This window comes from Aptenodytes forsteri, unplaced genomic scaffold (genome assembly GCF_000699145.1).
Source record: "Aptenodytes forsteri isolate BGI_AS27 unplaced genomic scaffold, ASM69914v1 Scaffold465, whole genome shotgun sequence".
Classification (NCBI taxonomy): Eukaryota; Metazoa; Chordata; class Aves; order Sphenisciformes; family Spheniscidae; genus Aptenodytes; species Aptenodytes forsteri.
In genome coordinates this window covers 17,699-38,594 of record NW_008795039.1, presented here as the reverse complement: position 1 = coordinate 38,594, position 20,896 = coordinate 17,699, and the positions used below count along the sequence as shown (strand labels likewise).

Here is a 20,896-nt window from a genome sequence, read left to right as displayed (position 1 = left end):
GGGATTTTAGAAGAGTGGTGTAGCAGTGCATCTGTGAGCAGTTCATTAGACCTTTTTTGCAGAGAGGTCTTCCCTTGAGACTGGTGGGTACAGGAGAGAGAATTGCTACAGCCTGATAAAATTTGTCCACTTCTCTGCGGGTTATTGACATATAATCAGTGTAGAAAAGATACGTGTTGGTTGCATCCTTTTTGTGAACGTATGTCACAAAATACTTCAAACAATCAGAAAGTCCAGATGAATTATTTGAGGTGCCTGAGTTTTATGAGAGTGAGAGAAGAATTGGCTGCCTTCTTCCCTTCTCCCTAACCATTCACACATGAGAAAATTCTGCCAGAATACTGCTGATGTGATCATTCTTGTTCTGTATGGAGAGCTGGAGATTAATTTCTTCTGGCCCTTATACCACAGTCCTTGACTCATTTTCCTGTGCTGCTTTTTACCCAGACTGCTCTACAAATGCTTACATATTCAATCAGGCACAGCAGTTTGTAGTCCTTTCATGATTCTATTATAATATGCCATATATAATGGCGTGAAAAAAAGCACTCTTTTCCAGGGCATTTGTTTCTAGGCAAAGCTGAAAGTGCTGCTATTGCTTTTACCTAGCCTTTGGAAGTACCATTCTGGTCTCAGTGAAATGAGGCATCTTTCTTTACTCAGCTTTTGCTGATTTTTAAAAATTTACTCTTAACATGCAAATAAATATGTATCATATACTTATTGGTGCAAAGAAGCTGTACATTACTGCAGAGGATATTCAGAGTTGCAAAGGCTTAATTGCCTTCTGTCAAGGTGGCAGCTGTATTGTCTCATGTTGCAAGAAAACTCTTTCTAAGGCATGAAGATGAACAAAATGTTAGTTACTGTTTTCTCTAAGGAGTCAAATGAAAACAGATTCCAGTGCTACCAAGTAAGCTTTTGAACAGGCTTCAGATTTCACCTTTCTGTGTGCTCCCTAAATATTGCTCTTTCGAATTTCTTCATTTTTTCCCTCAGAGTTGTGAATGTTTGATTTCATTTTCTTCATACATAATGGAAAAGCTAGCTAATAGCTGTGTATGCATACGTATTTTAAACCAAAGTAGTATCTTTATTTCTGATAATTTTACTTCTGTGTTTATAAATTCTTTGATCTAAAATTAGAATGAGCGTTCCCCTGTTCTCATTTTTCCACCTACACAGTTTTCAACCCATTTATTGTGATTGGCAATAAATAAATAACTGGAATGTGTGTTACAAGGGAAAGAACATAGGTAAAGCAGTTAATTAAGGGTATTTCAGTCAACAGATATATCAAATAGACTAAGGAATAGAAAGGATGCAAATGTGTCAATGAAAAGCTCATGTGCATAGTAGAGTCCATAAAAAATCGAGTTATGAAACACTGTGTGTATTCTGAATCCTGGATTTCCCTTCATGGAATGCCTTTAATCTTATTGCTAAAATGAAGGGAAATGAGCTTTTTGTTAAATAATTCCACGACTTCATTTCTGGTGGGTTTGATACCATGGAAATGCTGGTTTTCTGTGATAGTTTCTCAAGTTGTTTTGGGGATTTGGTCCACTCTCACTCTTTGGAGTGTCACGGGCAGAGGGTAAACACCTCATTTTACATTTTGAGCAGAAGTAGGAGAAAGCTACTGACTTTTGAAAGTCATCATATGCAATGACAAGAAGAGATAGCAGGGGAGTGAGAAGGAACTTCATTACTGCTGCTTATTCAATTTTCAGTTCCCAAAGCTGACATACTGAGAATACTCTCAGGTATTTGGTGGTCAGACCATTAACCTATGTGTGTGAGCCTGCACACCTTACAGTTCTCATTTCCTAAACTGAAGAAAAGGAAAAGAAAATAGAAGTCCTCAACCCCCTTGCTCCCCGCTCCCGCTTCCTGAGATTGCGTTCACCTGGATGCTGGGGTCCTTGCCAGATTTGCATCAAGTAAGAAGGTAGTGAGAAGTATATGATTAGCATTTATATCAAAAAGGCAGAACGTTGAGATCTGTACCCATCAATTGCAAAGCCAGCAACGGCAGGATGAACAAAAAGAATTTCATGCGGGAGCTAAATATACCCATGGGTCTTAAAATGTAAGTTTTAGGGCGTTGCCAGCTGGTCAAGGGAAGGTGCTTCTGTCCTGGTAGAGAGTAAATAATTGAAATTAGTAATGACTCAGCCAATCGCAAAAGGGTTTTTTGTCATGTGTTTTGGGCTTCAAAACCAGAAGTTAACTTTGGTAAAAGAAACTTAGAAAGTGTCAGCTTTAGTTTTTTATTTAGTAACATCAAGCCACATCTCATATTTATTCTCCGGAATTGGAGAGACTTTCTGATTACGTTTCTGGCAGTATGTTTCTTCTATTACAGACACCAAAGAATAGCTATTTGAAATTATAGGGATATCCAAGGAGAAAAAGATGGTTTTAACTTTCAGAAAGGTTTAGGCCAGCTATTTTTTTCAGCAAATTCCATTTTATACTTTATGAATACATATGGTCAACAAGATTTTAAGTAGTCAGAAGATATATTTCTGAGACCCTGATACATGTACATGTTGAATATCTACTAAATGACAGCTATTGCTGTACCCTAAACAATAATTAAGACAATTCTTTGGAGTATGTCACCCTTTGTCCTGGGTACTTAAATGTCTTCTTAAGTCCTTATATCGGTTTAGTAACTGGACATTGGGAGGGTTCCTGAACAGGCTTCTCTTTGAATTTGTGATTCTAGATGTGATGAGTTAGATTAAAGTGTCCCCCAGTTAAAGAATGGTATCACTACAGTCTAAAGCAGTGTGAACTGCTCGGTATATCTAAAATTCAGAAATCTCAAGTAGTCTGCTTCCTGATTAAGGACAATGATGCTGTAGCTGTGATTTGTGCAGGAGGAAATTGCTTGCATACTTTTTATAACCGTTTATATTCAGGAATATGGGACTAATGTGTATTTCATACGTAAATTATAAATGACACAAGGGATATATGCCAACTCAGCATCAGTGATTTTCTGTATCAAATAACAATTGTAATTATGAGGTCCCAAGATACACCACCACTTGGTAGTAATGCTCGGCTAGACTCATTTTCATAGTGAACAATCTAGACAGATATTTTTCCATAAGTGATTTAGTACCAAGATGGTCATGTTAATAGACGGGCTGTTTCTGTCTGCTTGCTGTTTGGGTCAGAACCAGGCCTCTCAGGCATAAGCAACAGGAGAACACATTGCTTTCTGCTCTTCTATAACCAGCATAAATAAAGTCTATTTCTTTAAATGACAGATAGCATTTGGATCGGGGGGAGGAGGGGAGGGTTCAGTAATATCTCCAGTGCACAACTGGTGAAATCCTGGTTAACAAAACCTTTAAATATTAATTGCTACCAGTATTTTCAATGATGCCATTGTTTCCGGAGTAAGCTAGATTTACAGAAATAATAATAGTAATAACAAAACCAACCACTTTGCTTCATAATTCACTTAGGTTTTTATGTAGTTATGGAAATGGTTTGTTCTACCCATTTTGATGTAGACTTCCGTATTCTAACCGGTGGTACACCTATTTCTGCAGCCTTATAAATATTTGTCAGCTTGTACAACTTCTTTGTAACAGTATCCATTGCCAAGCATTTCACAGTGCTTCTGGGTTATTTTGGTGCTTCTCTGTCTGTACAGAGAAACTAAAGATATTATTTTTCTTTATTTCCCATTTTTAAAGCCGAATTTTCCCCAAATTAAGCCCAATTATTAGTTTCTTTCCTAAATTCATGCAATAACCAATTTTCTTATGAACTTGAGAGTGCATATGTACCTTAATTTTGCTTTTCTCTTTTAGCTAAAATTCCAGTTCTTTAAAACTATTTTTTTATTGCTTTTTACTGTACTTTTTCTAATTTGTGTGTTGTACCTTTCAACTATTTGAGCTGAAGCCTTACCTTTCCTTCTCATGTCTTAAATATGAGATTCCTTTTTAGTACGTCACAGAATTATACCACTCCAGAAAAGGTAAATGTCATATTGTTCATATTTAATTTGTGGAGGCCCAGTATCACTTCCAGGTTATTTTCTGCATTATTGATTCTTCACAATTTTTCTTTATTTCACATTTGATGTCTCCTTGCTATGTGTTGTCTTTTGAACTTCTGCATTTACTTCTCCTTTACTGATTTTAGAATATTTGCGCAAAGAGTAAATGCGATGTTGAAAATCAACCCGCATTGGAGTTGATCACTTGGAGGGTGATCCCAAGCACGGCAGTGCCCACCCCGACCAGGGCAGAGTCCCGCAGCGTTGAAACATGGCCAAGTGCTCATAACAGAGTCCATTGACAACCCCAGACAAGGCAAAGTGATAAATCAGGTCCAGGGTCCATCCAGGGAGTCCAGTCTGGAGCCAGCAGTAGATGGGGCTGAAGACATGGCTGCAGCCTACGTCCAAGGGATTCCTCCAGGAGGCAGGGGACAGGCACAACTGCAGCATAGCCCAGGCGAGGTGCAGATGCCCATACTGGAGCTTATCTGGAGCTCCTGAGCTGTGGGTAGGGGGTGTGAGTGGAGGCCCCAGGTGAGGCTGCTCAGGGCCATTAAGGCTGGTTGGTGCCCTCGGGGTCATGATGGTGCTGGCTGTGCATCCTGAGCTGGGGTGATCTGTGAGGCTTGTAAGCATATCCTCTCTTTTGTCTTCAGAGTCTGCTACTGAAAACATTGAAGAGCTTAGCATCCAGGGCAGGCAATTACAGAACCCTACAAACCTTTCCAGTTTTACAAGTACTTTTAACTGCTTTTTTATCCCTCCATCTACTATTTTTATCTGGAGCATATTTCTCAACTTTTTCTCTAAAATTCTGCACAGCTACTTGAAGCGTATGCAGTATATGAAGGATAAAAACTGTGTAATATGGGGTGCATTACAGTGGCATATTTTCCCTTAGCTGATATTCATGTCTCTTATAATGCCATGCTAACTATAGAAGGCAGGGTTAAAGTGGAGTTATATAATTGAATTTGTTATTCTGTATTCCAGAGGCTAAACTTCAATAGATATCTTTCATCTGGATATCCTATATTGACACAAAATGGCTGAAGAAGCAGAATAGAAAGATTTCTAGTCACTTATAGCTAAGACAAAACCAAAATAGTCATTTGTGAATACAATCAGAGGCTCCTTTTTGTCTTGTCTGTAGAATGTCTTTTCTCTGCTTGACTTTTTTTTCACAAGGCTTTGAAATCAGTATTATGGAAGAATGTCAGTGGATTATTTACAGATCCTCTAAACTAGTACTTAGAAACCTATTTTCAGATCTATTAAGAAGCGGTCTGATAAGCCTCCCTCTCTAACAAAAACTTTTGTTTCCTATACCTTCCTCTAACTGCCATGAAAGACTTTCACTCTTTTTAGAACCAGGAAACCAGTTGCCACTTGTATTGATTACAGATGGAAAACTCTTTTCTACGTGACAGCAAGGTAGGAGGAAATTTATATAGAGAGATCTCCAAATGGTTTAATTGGCTGGTTCCTGGAGAAAATTTGAATTTGGCCAGATATTTCTCCCTCATTCTGAAGAGTTATATTTATTCTTCTGGCATAATTTTTTACCCTATTAAGAGAAAGTTTGGGGACATAAATTTTCTGCAACTGAATGGGATGGAAATTACTGCTTCTTGTAATAGCTTGATGCTTAAAATTATGCTGAAGATATTCTAAAATCAGTAAAGGAGAAGTAAATGCGGAAGTTCAAAACACAACACATAGCAAGGAGACATCAAATGTGAAATAAAGAAAAATTGTGAAGAATCAATAATGCAGAAAAAAGATTGCTACAAAATCTTAGCACTCAGTAATCTACACATTTCACTTGTTCTATTAGGAAATGGCTATCATCTGCTCACAGTTAGACTTGGTTTTCCATGTATTTACGATAAGAACAGCCAGACTGGATGAAATGAGACTTTCATCTAGCACAGTATCCTCTCTGATAGTTACCAGAAGCTGGTGTTAAGAAGCATGATCCTTCTGTGATATACTTTTCTAGATTCCAGTTATTTATGGTTTTGGGACTACCTGAGCCGAGCTCGGGGGTTTCGTCTGAGTTGTCATGTTTGGTGTCCACATACAGAATAAATCTAACACATTTTTCTAATGCACCTCAAAAAAAAAAGTATTTTTCTATACACATGAAGTGTATAGAAAAAGTACTTTTTCATTCTTTTAAGTTTGCTTTCTGATAATTTCCTGGGTGTTGTCTCCTTCTTATATTGTGAGAAATAATGAATATTCATTCTGTAAGCCATTCATGATTTCATAGACATGTATTCCCTTCATCTTAGTCATATCTTTCCAAACTGAAAAGTCTTTTTTTTAGTCTCTTTTCATCTGTATCTTTGCTTATTTTACTCACTCTCTGACCTCTTTTATTTTAGACAGGGTAAACAAATATACAAATGGTGCAAAATGTTGATACACAATGGATTTTTATGACAGAATGACATTTTCTGTATAATTTTCTGTTCTTTTCCTAATAATTCCAGTATTTCTATTGTCTTTTTAACTGCCTCAGAGCTTTCAAATGGTTTTTAGGGGGAATGGAGCAGCTTTAACAGCTCCTTTCTTGAGTGATAATAGCTGATTTTGGACTCATCACTGTCTACCTGTAGTCAGCATTGGTTTTCCCCAGGCGTTAAGTTTGTACTACTTGATGTAGAAATTAATTTGACTTTTTGATCATCCATTTGGTTCAGTACGTGCAATATTTCCAGACGTTGCTGACTTAAAGAAATGCAATAGAATCACGAAGCATGATTTTTCTTTGCAAAAAAAGTACCAATCTTTTCCAATATATCAAAGTCATGTTTTCATTTCTATTAATTCGCTCTGTACAGAAAAAGGCTACTAGTCTGTAGATCTCAGAAGCTTCCTTACAGCCTTTTAAGGAGATTGATGTAACTTTTATAACTTTATTCCTCTTTTACTGAGGTTGATTTAAGCAATTAATAACTCAGTAATTTTATATTTCAGTTCATCTAGAACTCTTGACTCGTGCAGTGACTTTTCAACAGATGAGATTTTGCTAAAACCTTTTCCTTCTGACACTTTGGTTTGAAACCAGTCTTGAAAATCATTCCTAATATAGGATGGTAACACCTCTTTCATAGTGAACAGCTGTGAAATACTTTCTTTGCAATCTCTGTTGTGGTTCTATCTTTTCTCAATGCTACACAGAATCATAGAAGCATTAGTTGGTCATCTGCTCCAGCTCAAAGTAGGATTGTTGTCAGTGCTAGATCCAGTCAGTCATGATTTTGTCTGGATGAGTCTTGATACCTCTGGGGATGGAGATTCCACATTCCCTCTGGGCAACCTGTTGCACTTCCCTCTTAGTGAAAAGTTCTGATGTCCAATCCCAATCTGCTAATCATACCACTTAATTATTTATTGCCCTCACTGATTCTCTGGTAGTCTTCCTTTGTTTCTGACATTTGAAAAATATATTGTTTTCCTTCATGCCTTAAGCATATTGCTCATTGAAAGCTGATTTTTATATTGCCTTATTCTGGTTTTAAAATTTGGTGGTGGTTATCCTCTCTTATTTATCTTCCTTATTTTGATATGCTTTGCACTTTTTGAAGACAACTTTTTGCCTGTAATGCTTTCCTTCAAGTGGTAGCTTTTGGAGTAACTTTAGCACCTTTTTCGGTATGAGTTATATGTTTGAGTGCTAATAAGGTATCTTTATACAATACTTGCTATTCTGTAATCTGAGTATTCTATGATCGCTAACAAAATGTTTCTTTTACAGGTATGTGTTAAAGTAGGTATTTTTCTTCATTTAGGATTAAACTCAGAGTTGCTTTTCACATGTGAGTTCTCTGATGAATGGCTGTGATGCATGACTGGGTCTCTTATAATAAACTAAATATCTACATCAAATCCAGTCTAAAAGGGAGTAACTTGAAAACTCTTGTCGCTGTGTTTTCTGCTATTGTGGTCTCTTAACTCTTAGCTTTTTGTACTTGCTGTTGTCTTGCCTTTTGTTTATAAAATATTGTTTTCTTGCCTTTTTAATATCTTCATCTTCCTGAAAAATGTGGCTGATACATCAGTAATAGATCTCTATCATAAAGCATATTGAAGACATTTTACTGGACTACAGAATCCTTTTATGAGGAAGGGGTAGGAATACACGCTTCTCTAACTTTCATTCAGTGTTTTCTGCACTGAGAATTTACTATTAGATGTTGAAATACTCTTTTTTATCTTGTATTAATAAAGCTTAGAGCTTCATTGGAGATTGGAGGCTGTGATAATAACATTTATTTTAAGTGGAACTTCCAACTAGCTTTGTCTCTAATGCCACAGGACTCTCCTGTTGTTTCAGCTTTTCCTGACTTACAGGTTTAAGATGAAAAAGACAACTGTTAAGAGAAATTTTTGTTCTGGTAGCTAATTAAAAGCAAAGTACATTGAACTACAGCTGTTGATATTGTAGATGAATAACTAGTTTTGAATCACTGTACTTTTTCATACTTGTAAATATTTGCACTGAAAAAAATACACTGACCCAAAGAAAATGACTTATAACACAGAGTTGAATTGTTTGCTGCCATCTCTGCATTCCCCAGAACACTTGTGTTAGAAAAGTTAGTTTTTGTTCTTTGATTATGAATCCTAAGCCTTTTGCCAGTTCACATCTCCTGCATCTCTGTGTTGCTTTCACTGCCTGTTCTCATCTATGTTGTGTATTGACTGATGTCTTCCATTCGTTTCCCCATCCCTGTGCCATTGCCCTTTCCCTGTGGTCAGTTTTCCCACCGTATTGGAAAGTGATGAATATAGAGATTGTTTTTTTTTTTCTGGCTTTCAGAGGTTTGAAATTGAGATAGTTTTCCAGGAGCCCTTTAATCTTGCACAAGATGTGAGACAAATACTCCCAGATCATGGCCCAGGCATAACAAAGGATGCCTCGGCTCCTTCCAAATAGCAATGCTGCCCATTTAGGGAGTAGGAGAGGACCTTTTTATCCCACCACTGAAGTGGAACGCTTGGATCCCAGCTGAACCAAGAAAAGAGGGAGAGAGTTTCAGATACTGAGCTGTTGGGTCACATCCTTCTGTAAAGGAAGAGAAAATTTATCTTGGATGAGTAATCAGAAAGGAAATCTTTCAACTTTGCTTCGTTCTTACTTAACCAACACTTTCACTAGAATAAATAAGCGTATTGTCTGAACAAAAAAAATGCAGAACTTGACCTTTGAAAATGATAGTGTTTTGCAGTAACTGTGATTCAGAAAAGTAGTTTGTTTTAATAGAAGTCACTATTTATACAATGCAATTTTGTAATTATTCTTTGCAGTTTTCTCTGTCCAGATGGTAAATACTGCCACATTGTTTACTCAATTCTTTTTTCCTTCTGTTTTGAAAGAACAGGACTTTTAAACCCTATTTAAAAATTGAATAGTTACACGCTGTTTAATATTTCCGTTGTTTTCTCTCTCTCAACAAATTAAAAAAGTATGTGTTACGCAGGCTTATTTCTTTCTGTTCCATTTAAAGTTTTCTCCTCCCCAACTCATACTCCCATTCTTGTTGCTAATGAATGTATCATCTAAAAATAGACACGTTCATCATTCTATAATATTTTGTATCTTTCTAGATTGGAGGCCAGTGTAATTGTAAGAGACATGTGTCTGGCAGACAGTGCAATCAGTGCCAGGAAGGATTCTACAATCTACAACAGTCAAACCCTGATGGCTGCAGTCCCTGTAACTGTAATACCTCTGGGACAGTCAATGGAGATATTACCTGTCACCAAAATTCAGGCCAGTGCAAGTGCAAAGCAAATGTTATTGGTATGTGTAATGCAAGAGTTTGGAGCCATTTTTCTTGTTATCGCTGGAAATAAAACACACTTGATTTCTAAATGAGAAGTATAGTAAACTTCTTTGCTGAAGGCAGATTACAAAAATGAATGAAATTAAGTGTTGAAAAATTATTAATTTAATAATTCTATCAAACTACAGCTTGAAGCTTAGTTTAATCAACCCTTTAGAAGTTTCTTTACGGCATAGCTACATTAGCTTACATAGCTCCATACTAATAAGTCGCAGAAATAATGTAATTTGCTTACCGCATAGATGTTTCTTTTAGGAAATTAACACTTTTTGAACATGTTTTATACTTAATGAGTTCTAAGCAAATCGTTTCCATGCTAGTTTTCTTAATAGACCAAAATAAATGGATTTTCTTCTCAAAATATTCTGTGCTACAGGGTCCTTTGTGATAAATCTATCAATTTTTTTCTATTATATTTCTTTGAACTGTTCCTATGAAATGCAAAATAAGTCAACATAATTCCACAGATCATGTACATAGCTAGGGTTAGTTATCAAGGGCCACATAATTTTAATTTTGTAATTCAATGCCAAGCTGATTATAATAAACTGCTACCTTCTGTGTTATTTATCATTTTTTTTACAAGACGTGCTTTTTTGTTTGTTACTCCCACAGGTATTTTTCAGAAATTAGATTTGATTATAGCAATTTATTACTTCCAGCATTTCTGAGGGGAGCCACAGCCACATAAGGACAAAATTTATCAAGTGCCCAAAATACACAGTATATATAATACACTTTGAAATGTTGATGTATGGGAATATTATGCAAGGAGAATTTCCTGATAAAGTGAGCCTTGCGTGGTAACTGTACATGTCTCATATTATACATATGTCTCAAAAAAAAAAGAGATCCTTTTCTGCTTTGTTATTAACACAATTAGTAATCTATTTTTTCTTTAGCTAACCATGGTTGTGGGTTGTGTTAACAATGTTCATGTATATGTTAATTTATAAGTCTCACTGACTTGTGAATATTGACTTATTTGTAATATTGTGAGTCTTTGTTTCTTCTTTCTTCTGGTTTCCAAAAGCAAATACAAAATAACAACAAATAACGAAAATAACTCTAAACAGACATAAGCCTGAACAGTTTCTGTCCTCTTTCCTGTGGAATGCCAAGTACCTACGTTTTCCATACGATAAAAAGGGTGCTAAGAGTAAAAAGTAACCTCTGTGCATCTTAAACTCACTCTCTACATTTGACCAAAAGGATTCAGAGCATTCTTAGTTATATATTCCTTGCCTACATTTCACGTTTGCATCTGTGAAAACCTTTCTTAACTCAGTGGGAGTTTGGTACACAAGAAATGCACAGTCTGGTTCTCATGTATTTGATTATCTACATATTATTTTAAATCTTTTCTCCCTTTGAAAACAATAAGAATTATTTTTATTTCCACTGAAATAGTAATACAAAAAATATGTAAATCTATGTTTTCTGCAAATTTATCTGTAACTATGGTGGGGGGCTGTAGTTACGCAAGTGTTTGTTTGCAGGATAAAGACCTAATTCTTTCCAGACTGGATTATCTTTTTTGTTTTCCAAACCAATTGTAAATAAGCTTCTGTATATTGGAATGTGTGCAGCAAACTTTAACAAAGAGCTTTCCTCTTTGGATTTCTAAATTGGTTTTTAGAGCAATCTGTCTATTGCCATTTTATCTATTTAAACAAACACGGTAACAGAAAAATGCAACTATGGACTGCGGTGTTATGAAACATGAACTGTTAGAGTTAACACAACTGTTAAATCTTACTAATGATTCTATCACCAGTAAAATACATTAGCACCAATAATTTTATTAAAGTAGGTCATTCATCTAGAATAAAAAGGTAGAAGAATGTGAATTAAATGCCAAGCGTGCTAACTCCCCTGTACTTGTTAACATTGAATGTGATGCCCTGTAGGCCTTCCTCAGTATCGTTAGGAATAGATTACCTGTCAGGAATATGTATGGCATATTCAAATAAGCACTGCGCATATTTTTAAAACTGATATGATATGAATCCATGTAGACCAATTTTAATAGTTCAAAATGAGTCATAATTCTTGTTAACAATACAGTTATTTCTAAAATTTGCAGCAATAGTGGTCCTTTTTTATTTTCCTTATTGAAATTAAATGATATGCCTTAGGTGAGTCATTCATCACTGTTAAAGGAACTTGCCTTCTGTTGGAGTTTTTGAGTTTTTATCCATATGTATAATGCATTTCCTACCATTTTTAGTTTTATTTTTCCACATGTAAGTTGCTAGATGTATTTTTGTGTGGTTTTGTATTTTCTTAAATGATGACAATATTTTGCTAGAACAATGTATTTATATTTTTCTGTATGCAACAATTAAGTGATAGCTTCATAGTGAAGGATTTTCCCATTGCAAGGGAAAATACATAACTGTGAATTTGCATTTTTCATATAATAATCTAGTTTGCTTTCTTGTAATGTACCTTTTATAAACTAAAATACAAATGCCATCCCTTGGGGCAGGGATAAAGCAAGTGATGACTTTCCAAACAAAGCTAATAATAGAACTACAGGGTGAAGTATGAAGGAAACAGTTTAGATTTTAATGTACTGCAGGAGTTAACTAAATCATACATTTAGATAAAAATATTTCATTTTGGATTATGGAAAACGTTTTCTGCTTTCAGCGAGGGCTAACAATAAACACTAACATAAATGTAATCAATGTTAAAAGTGAATTACAGTGTTTAGTCATTTATTGTAATTAGTCTAACTTGTGTTGTCCTAGACTATATTTAATATTTTAATATAATATATAAATCTGTTATCAGAACAGACTGAGAGCCCAGTGCAATTCCCTCTATATTGCATTTCTACGATACAGGGTGAAGAGTTCATGTAAGCATTGATTGTGCAACAGGTGCTGTTCTGGGGGACAGAGAGATTAATTCTAGTTTGTCTTAGAAATGTTCCAAAGAATCTCTCGCGGAAGTATCTTAGGTTGTATTGAGAAGCCAGCATAAACACATCGCTTCTGAAACAAATTGGAAAAGTAAACAGATTTTTGGGATGCCACTGTTATTCAATTGATTTGTGCAGCCCTGTCATTCCTGTTAATTATGCTGGTGAAGAATATTAGTCCTTTCCTTTCTCTTTTTTTTTTTTCCTCCCCCAAGTGTAGTACACTTATCCTTTTTTAAAATTGAAATGAATAGCTTTTCAGCTTTTTTTTATTAATACCTTTCCTCTTTCCAGGTCTTAGGTGTGATAGTTGCAATTTTGGATTTAAAGCTCTCAGATATTCTAATGAAGATGGATGTGAGCCTTGTTGGTGCAACAGCCATGGCTCGGTGAACCAATTCTGCAACCCTCTCTCCGGGCAGTGCAATTGTAAAGAACGAGTGAAAGGGCTTCGCTGTGACACCTGCATGGACAACTTTTATGGGCTGGATGTGACTGGTTGTAAGGCTTGTGAATGCAACGTTGCAGGGTCGTTTTCTGGAACTGTGTGTGATGCGAAGACGGGGCAATGTGCGTGTAAACCAAATATTGGAGGAAGACAATGCGACGAATGCCTAGATGGCTACCACAAAGTACAGGAAAATCATTCCTTTGTTTGTCTGCCATGTAACTGTGATAAGGCAGGTACAGTAAATGGCTCTCTGCTTTGTGACAAATCAACAGGACAGTGTCCTTGTAAAGCTGGTGTAACTGGCCTTCAGTGCAGTCAGTGCCTGCTTCATAGGTACAACCTCAGCATGAGCAACCTCCTCGGCTGCCAGCGTTGTGACTGTGACGCTCTGGGCACATTGGCAGGAACAGTTTGTGACCACGTTTCTGGACAGTGTGTCTGTTTGCCTCAGCGTCAGGGGAGAAGGTGTAATGAGTGTAAACCAGGTAAGAAAATTGGAAGACAATCTATTCGATGTAGTAAGTTTTGCTTTGTTGGATATCATCATAGTTCCTACAGTTTTCACTATGTGTTTAGACAGCTTCATGTCTGATGTCTCTGACTTATGTTACTAATTATTTTTCCATTTCTTCCTAACTGTGTGAGTGAGAAGGAAGTATTAACGTCCTGATCACCATCAAATAATTATTATGTTGCCAGAGGTTGTATAATTTGTGTTATTACTGCAGTTTCAACATGTCCAAAATAAGGTTCGGCCTAGTTCTTCTAGATATTGAGAAAATACACAAATTGTCATGGCCTGTTCACTGAATAAGAGGTAAACTAGCGTAGTTTGATGAACAGCAGCTATCAGCATAATGAAAAATGTGGATTTGGAAGGCAGAGTGAAAGCTCTTCAGGAAGGGCGCTTCATGCATAAATCTGAGCGTGGCGGGAGGTAGAGAGACGGTTGCTTAAACTTTGAGGCTGGCAAACATGCCACTTAAAAAGCATTCACCTGCCTTGCTGTGTTGAGGACGTGCTGGCTTTCACAAGGACTGCTTACAGTTTGGCCCTAAGAGTAGGTGATACTGCAGTTGCTACGTTATCTGTTCAAGATTTTGTACCATATTACCGTTAACAGAGTTTAAATGTTCATTATAAGTGGGAAGCTCTGTAGTTATATTTTAATTTTTTTGTTTTAAAAAGTAGGTGGTTAAAGTGAAACTATAGATAATATTAACCTGCCTTTAGTAATAATATTAAACAGATAGGTTTAGTTCATGTTAAATACATGTGCAATTTCTTAAAGTAGCAGGTCACGTTAAAAGGTATATTATAGCTCCATTGGTTTTAATATGCCATTCAATAATTTGAACAGAGGTTAAAAAAGCTGCTTAACCTCCATTAAGTATTTTTAAAAATACTTTCATTTAAATTATTTTAGGTACATATACTAATAAATAAGGCAGCGTTCTGTTTTTCTTAGTTCCTCCTCCAGTGCTATTTGACCTGCTAACTCTCTACAGCAGCCACTTAATCAGAGATCGGCAGAGGAGTGATGTCAAGGCTTCCCGAGTCAGTGACCACCCTTGTCCTTGAAAAAGAAAGGCCAGGGTTTATGCAGAACTAAATGGTTTAAAAAGGTTTAATTGATAGTATGAACAGGCTGGTTTGTAGAAAAGCTTACATGGCACTCAAAGGAATACTTCCACAATAGTTCCTGTTAAAAAAAAAACAAACAAAAAACTTGCTGTAAGAATTAGTTTTAAAATTTTCTACATAATAAGTAGAAGCATGTATGTGCTGAGAAATGAGCTCTCTTCTGCAGGTGAAAGCTTAAGTCCTTATCATTGTAAAAGCATTGTATTACTCTCTAGTGTAGCACAGCATACTACGGTATTTTCACTGATGTTTTAGCATTGATCCCAGTGTGAGCTCATTTAGACACTTAATATACCTGACTTCTATGTAAATATTCTTTGTTACTATGTTCCAGAGGAGAATTTTCTATAAAACAGGGGTGAGTATAACCTGCTAGCAATACTGTTATTAAGTTGTAGAAGTATGGCAGAACTTAATTGAGTTCAAGTACTCTAAACATGTCCTATGGCTTTGCCTTGGGACAAAGATGAGAAAACGTACTCCAAGTGTATATGTAGCCAACACAGCCTAATTAAAAGCACACAATTAATTAGTTAAAACTGGTAGCCCTAAAAACATACTGAGGACTTCTTAGGCTGTTGGGATGTTTCAACTCTGGTCCGAGTTTCCTTAGTGGAATACAGGTCATATGTCTTTTTTTTTTTTAATTCTGTGCAATTACAAGTCTGTTATAGTTAGTATTTAAAATAATGTCCCATTGTAGCACATCTTCTATGTGCTTTGATTAAATTCAAGAGGTTTCCAAAAGTTACCAAAATCTTAATGCAGGAAGAGTTGCCAATGGAGAAAAATTTAGACTGAATGTGACTTTATTATTTTATCATGAGACGACTTTTTTTTTTTTTTAAACAACTCTTTCCAGAGCATTCAGCCATGTGTTTCATCTGTTAGGCTGTATCCATTACCTGCTGTCTTCCAGTTTGTTGTCATACAAGTAATATTTTTGGTAGATTTCTGTACATTTAAATTTTTTTTTAAACCAGTGGTGTATGCAAAGAGAGGAACACTTGATTTTAACATGAAACCAAATGAAAGAGCAATTTTACCTTGTACATAAGCTTGCTTTTGAGATATCCTAGGTTGCAGCGGTAGAAAACGGATCTTTCCTGCCCCCAAATAGTCGTGAACAGTTTGTCCCTGCCTCATTCCGGGACTGTGGTGCCACACCAACTGGGTTTTGTGCCATACAAATCCTGCTCAACATAGGTCTTGGATCCTGTTATGAGAGCAGCAAAGCTGTGGGGGGAAAAAAAAAAAAAGGCATTTTGTAAGTTCTTTACTCAGTGACCACAGCTTTTCATGGAGCGGTACGTAGTACAGAGAAGATGTAAGCCAGCATGTAGGATGTGTGGCCAGGCACCAATACTGAGGTTTTTTTGTACGTACTACCTCTCTTCTGGGCCAGAAAAATGTGAAATATGTTGTGACAACACTGTCAGCGTTGTTAATTGTGCATTTTGAAGCACAGACTGTGGTTAAGAAATGCGCATTACCACCAAAGTTGGTAGGCATGTAAAAGTGCTAAGAATTGTTTGGGTGTTCCTTTTCCATGAGATATACAGTGGGAGAAATAATAAGAGTATGATTAAACAAGGAAGCTGAATACTTTGCTATGACTTTCATTCTTCCTTTTGAAGAGTATGTTTGATTGACAAATGTGATCAGTTATGGTTGAATTGGAAAAAAAATCTGAAAAAGAATAAGCATAATACTAGTTATATACTTAGATCTTGTAGAGATTTGCAGTCGCTGTCTTAAAATTGGAAATTGGCTTTATTATACAACAGTGGATCCTTCATAAAGCAACTTTTATGAGCCCTTCTAACCTTGCTGTAAATTAAGCTTGCATTAAGTTGTTTCTTACTCTTTCCTGCCAAATTCTAGGTGGTGGAAGTAAATAATAATAATGGTTATGACAAAGAGTATGAATTTTTAATCCAGTATCTCTTCTCTTTTTGTCTACATTTAATCACATTAATTAATTTACTTATAAATTAGTTGAGAGAAGGACTTTCTCCCATCTTCCTATCTCTCACTTTTACTTTTAAAAAAAATTTACTTCTACTTGCTATTTTTGCAAAAAATATTGTGGTAGTATCCAGAAACTTGGTTAAACTTTTAGAGCATTTCTAAAAGATTACTATCAAAAAATAGCATACCAAATCCTTCACTGCTCTACAGCGGTATAGGCGATATGACATTAGGAGAGCCAGGATGTTTAACATTATGATATAGATTCTTTATAATTATGAATTTCTCTGCTATGACAAAACCAATATATTCTATAGTGATCAATCCTGCTCAGCAGAAATGAATTTCTTTACTAGATGTGCTTATTTACCCGCTATAGTCCTTTCTTAGACGTTAGTTTCATGCAAAATTTCTGATGGACAAGGATCTGTTGTAGCCTGAGTGCTTATCATTTACTGCAACTATAAACTGGGTCCTGAAGAAGTGCTTTGACCTTCTGCAGGAGTCCAGGCTTAAACTTGTTTCCTATCTTCCTGTTAACGTTCTTTGAGTGGAGTCGTTCATTGTGCTCAGGAGTGACATTGCTGGGAAATGGTCTCCTCTATTTATGCACAGGATGGGCACTGTACTGCGCAGACAACTGCAGTATGAGATAATGCATGCTGCCTCACTAATAACTTCAACCTATTCAGTCTCTGTGGTGGCTCAGTTCGGAGCCTCTCTGGAATAAAGTGCCAACAGCATGGTTTTTTATGATGCGAATGGATGTTAACTGGAGACTGATATCACTTCACTGTCCACTTGAGATTTATCTCACTGAGGACCAGAGGCTAAACTTGAACAAAGATTTGAGCAGTAAAATTCTAATGTTTTCAATTTGTTTAGTTCCTCTGCTATTTGGATATGAGCTCACAGCACAACACTGCTGCGAAGACAGAGAATACCACCCTAGGGGTGTATATATAAAGCTATCTCTTGTAAGACAAAATAAATAATAAGGCCTCGGGTGATACGACATGTTACAATACAATTTTGGGCTCTTTATTATAAAGCAGGGCATCAGAAAGTTGTTGGACAGCAAAAAAGATTCGGTAACTGAGAACATGACTAAGAAGAAACTGATTGAACTGGAGAGAGGGGGAAGGTGTCCGAGAAGTCTGTGCAAATACTGCATATCTGAGTAACGTTTGAAATTGTTCTGTTGAAGTTGTGCAATAATAATTAATAGTAACCAGCTGACAGAGATAGAAACTCCTATCGCTGGCCCTATCTTAGGATTGATGTTCAAAGATAGGTACTTGCAGTTGACAAGTGCCAGTTAATACTGTGTAACCATCATCATTTGCAGCACTCGTACATGTTGCTGCATTTTTAATCAACTATACCACTCCAAAAAAAAAAAAGGTGAGGAGAACAATTGTGTGAAAAACCCAGTAAAATGTCCGTTAATAATCAGGTAAAAATAGAAAATAATTTTGGAAAACTATGTGATTATATTTCTTACTGGTATTCTGTTACTTGAATTGTCTTCTGATCAGACATATAGAAAAGAAATGAGTAAGAATGGAAGAAGTCCATAGTCAGCAAAACAGATTATGCAATTGGTACAGCATCATTAAAAAAAAATGCTTAAAAGCTCTTTTGTTTGAAATTTCAGGTGAGGTTATGAATAATTGGTAAGTTCTTCAATGACCAGATTAGAGGTGTAAAAACTCTATCTAATTGTATTTATCAGTAACATGTTAGAGACTTGCACAGCTAAAGATTGCTTGTGAGGGCAATAGAATGAAAGATAGTATAGTAGAAGCATACCGAATATACTGTGGGGAAGGTGAAGTTAATGCTCCAATTCATAATTGGAAATAATACAGGAACAAAAGGATGGGATTCAGAATGAAAGCTTTTTTATAGCAGATAAGTAACTTTTTTCATCAGTTCATTAGTTTCTGTAAAAGTATTTGTGTAGGATACAAGCTATATGTTGAGGAGGAGTAAAATATAAATTTTACGTAGACCTGGGAATGCTCGTCAAATGTAGGTTTTTCTAAGAAACATTCTCATGTTTCAAGGGTTAAGCCAGCTACTGGTTGAGAAAGATTAAGAGACTTTCTTAGGAAAATATGTGTATTTCCTATGTTTTGCAACTGGCCGTTGTCAGAGATGGGATCCCAGACTAGAATGGATAAATGTCTGATCTTGTATGTTATTTTGTATGTTTCTGCTGCTTGTGGTCGTTCATTAGTACCTCTCATGTCCTTGGGTCTTTACTTTTCCCACGGACACATTAATGTACTCCCCCTATTTTGCATTTGCTCTGTCTAAACTAAAGTCTGAAGAGAGAATAAAAAGTCAGAGTTGGCAACTGGAGGATGAATAATAGTTTTACGAAGTGCCAATGTGAAGATTTAGCAGCTCAGCTCTGCAGGAGGACTATATTGCTTTATTTGACTTGGTGTGTGTGTTACCTAAGCTTTAGTTCTGTTGTTTCATCCCCAATTATACACAAGTCAATAACAATCTCTTACTGTCTTCGCTTTTTGCATATTGTCTATTCTCAAAATCCCTTTCTTTTCCAGGTTTTTATTTTTCTCCATCCAGCGTCACTGGCTGTCTGCCATGCCTGTGCCACACAGCTGGTTCGGTGAATCAGACCTGTGATAAACTAACTGGCCAATGTATTTGCCAAGATGCCTCTGTAACAGGACAGACATGTGAACGTTGCAAAGAACTTTATTTTGGATTTGACTCTGTCACAGGGAGGTGAGTGTTTCTTTTTTTACAGGTCACTTATAACCTCCTTGTTACATTTTTCTCATAGTAGCTCGCTCAAAGGTTTAGTGACAATGAAAAGATGTGCTCTAGTTACATTAATCCTTCTTCGAATTCATGTGTGCACTCTGATTTACATGTGGTACATTATACAACCCTCTGTGCTCCCATGAGCTGAAGGAAATAGAAGTTTTGCCACAGACTTAAGTAGAAACAACATGAAAACTGTATAAAGCTAATGCTGTCTAATGTTATCGCTATTTGGTAATTGTTTCTCTACATTTCCTCTGCATCTTCAGTAAGATGTGCTGGTTTCTGAGGTGTTAATCCCTGACTATTAAAATATGGGTAATGTGCCATTCTTATATTATAACCAGTGAATGCTTTTGAAGGTTTCAGGAAGACATTAGAATGGGGAAAAAAAAAAAAAGTAAAAAATTAGATAGCCCTGTCTTTCCAAATTTCTTTTAGCAGCAGCAGCTGAAATACTCACAGCACCTTTCCTCTTAAAAATCTGTTTTTCTGAAGCAGTGTATTCTTTTTCAGCATTTAGTTATGTGCCACAGGGTAAATTGTTTATCTAAGGTGGCCTGGGGCCCCAGGTACGCTGAAAGTATATGGATATATTCCCTGGAATGCAAGGGGAAAAACGTATCTATAGGTAGTGCATTGTTATTCCAACTATTGCTCTATCTTTCTTTTCCAGGATCATCTTTCTTGCTTAATCCCCACAATCTCAGTTTCCTTTTAAATGTTGTCCAGAAAGATTGCGCAGCTCTACTGCTATCACATTTTCATGCAGCCCGATGGTGTTAAATTGTTTTGTTATATTTAGTATTTTTGCCTTTAAAAAAAAAACACAGGCAGAAGCAAAATCTGTACAACATTCCCCTCCCCATGCTGCTTTCCCCCAGCTAGTGTGGGGTAGACATGCTTTTAGGCAGTTATTATCAGTGTCGTCTTGCATATACTTGACATTATTCTGCAGATTTTTCATTTTAACTTTTATGTTACTGTCACTCATTAGGAGATTTTTAAAATTATTTTTTACTGTTGTGGGTCACAGAGGCATCTGCTAATGGCCATAAAGTAATCTGTAGGAATAAGGACTTCCTATTTTCACTTCCTGTCATTTCTAATGGTAAGGAATAAAATCTGTGTAATATTAAAGTTCCCTTTTAAATATATTTTCCTTATTATTAATGATCTTTTTTTTTTTTTTAGTTATTTTTTTCCCCCCCCCC

General features: G+C 36.2%; 1 protein-coding gene across 1 annotated transcript in view; it reads left to right on the top strand.

Moving 5' to 3' along the window:
- LOC103896923 (usherin-like) overlaps positions 1–20,896 on the top strand; it is a gene marked incomplete at its 3' end in the record, with an annotated part of 118,972 nt that overhangs the window by 84,274 nt on the left and 13,802 nt on the right. The window contains exons 12-14 of the mRNA XM_009276851.1: positions 9,650–9,845; positions 13,112–13,753; positions 19,460–19,643. Coding sequence (XP_009275126.1) covers positions 9,650–9,845; positions 13,112–13,753; positions 19,460–19,643 — 1,022 coding nt within the window. The remainder of the gene's footprint in view (positions 1–9,649; positions 9,846–13,111; positions 13,754–19,459; positions 19,644–20,896) is intronic.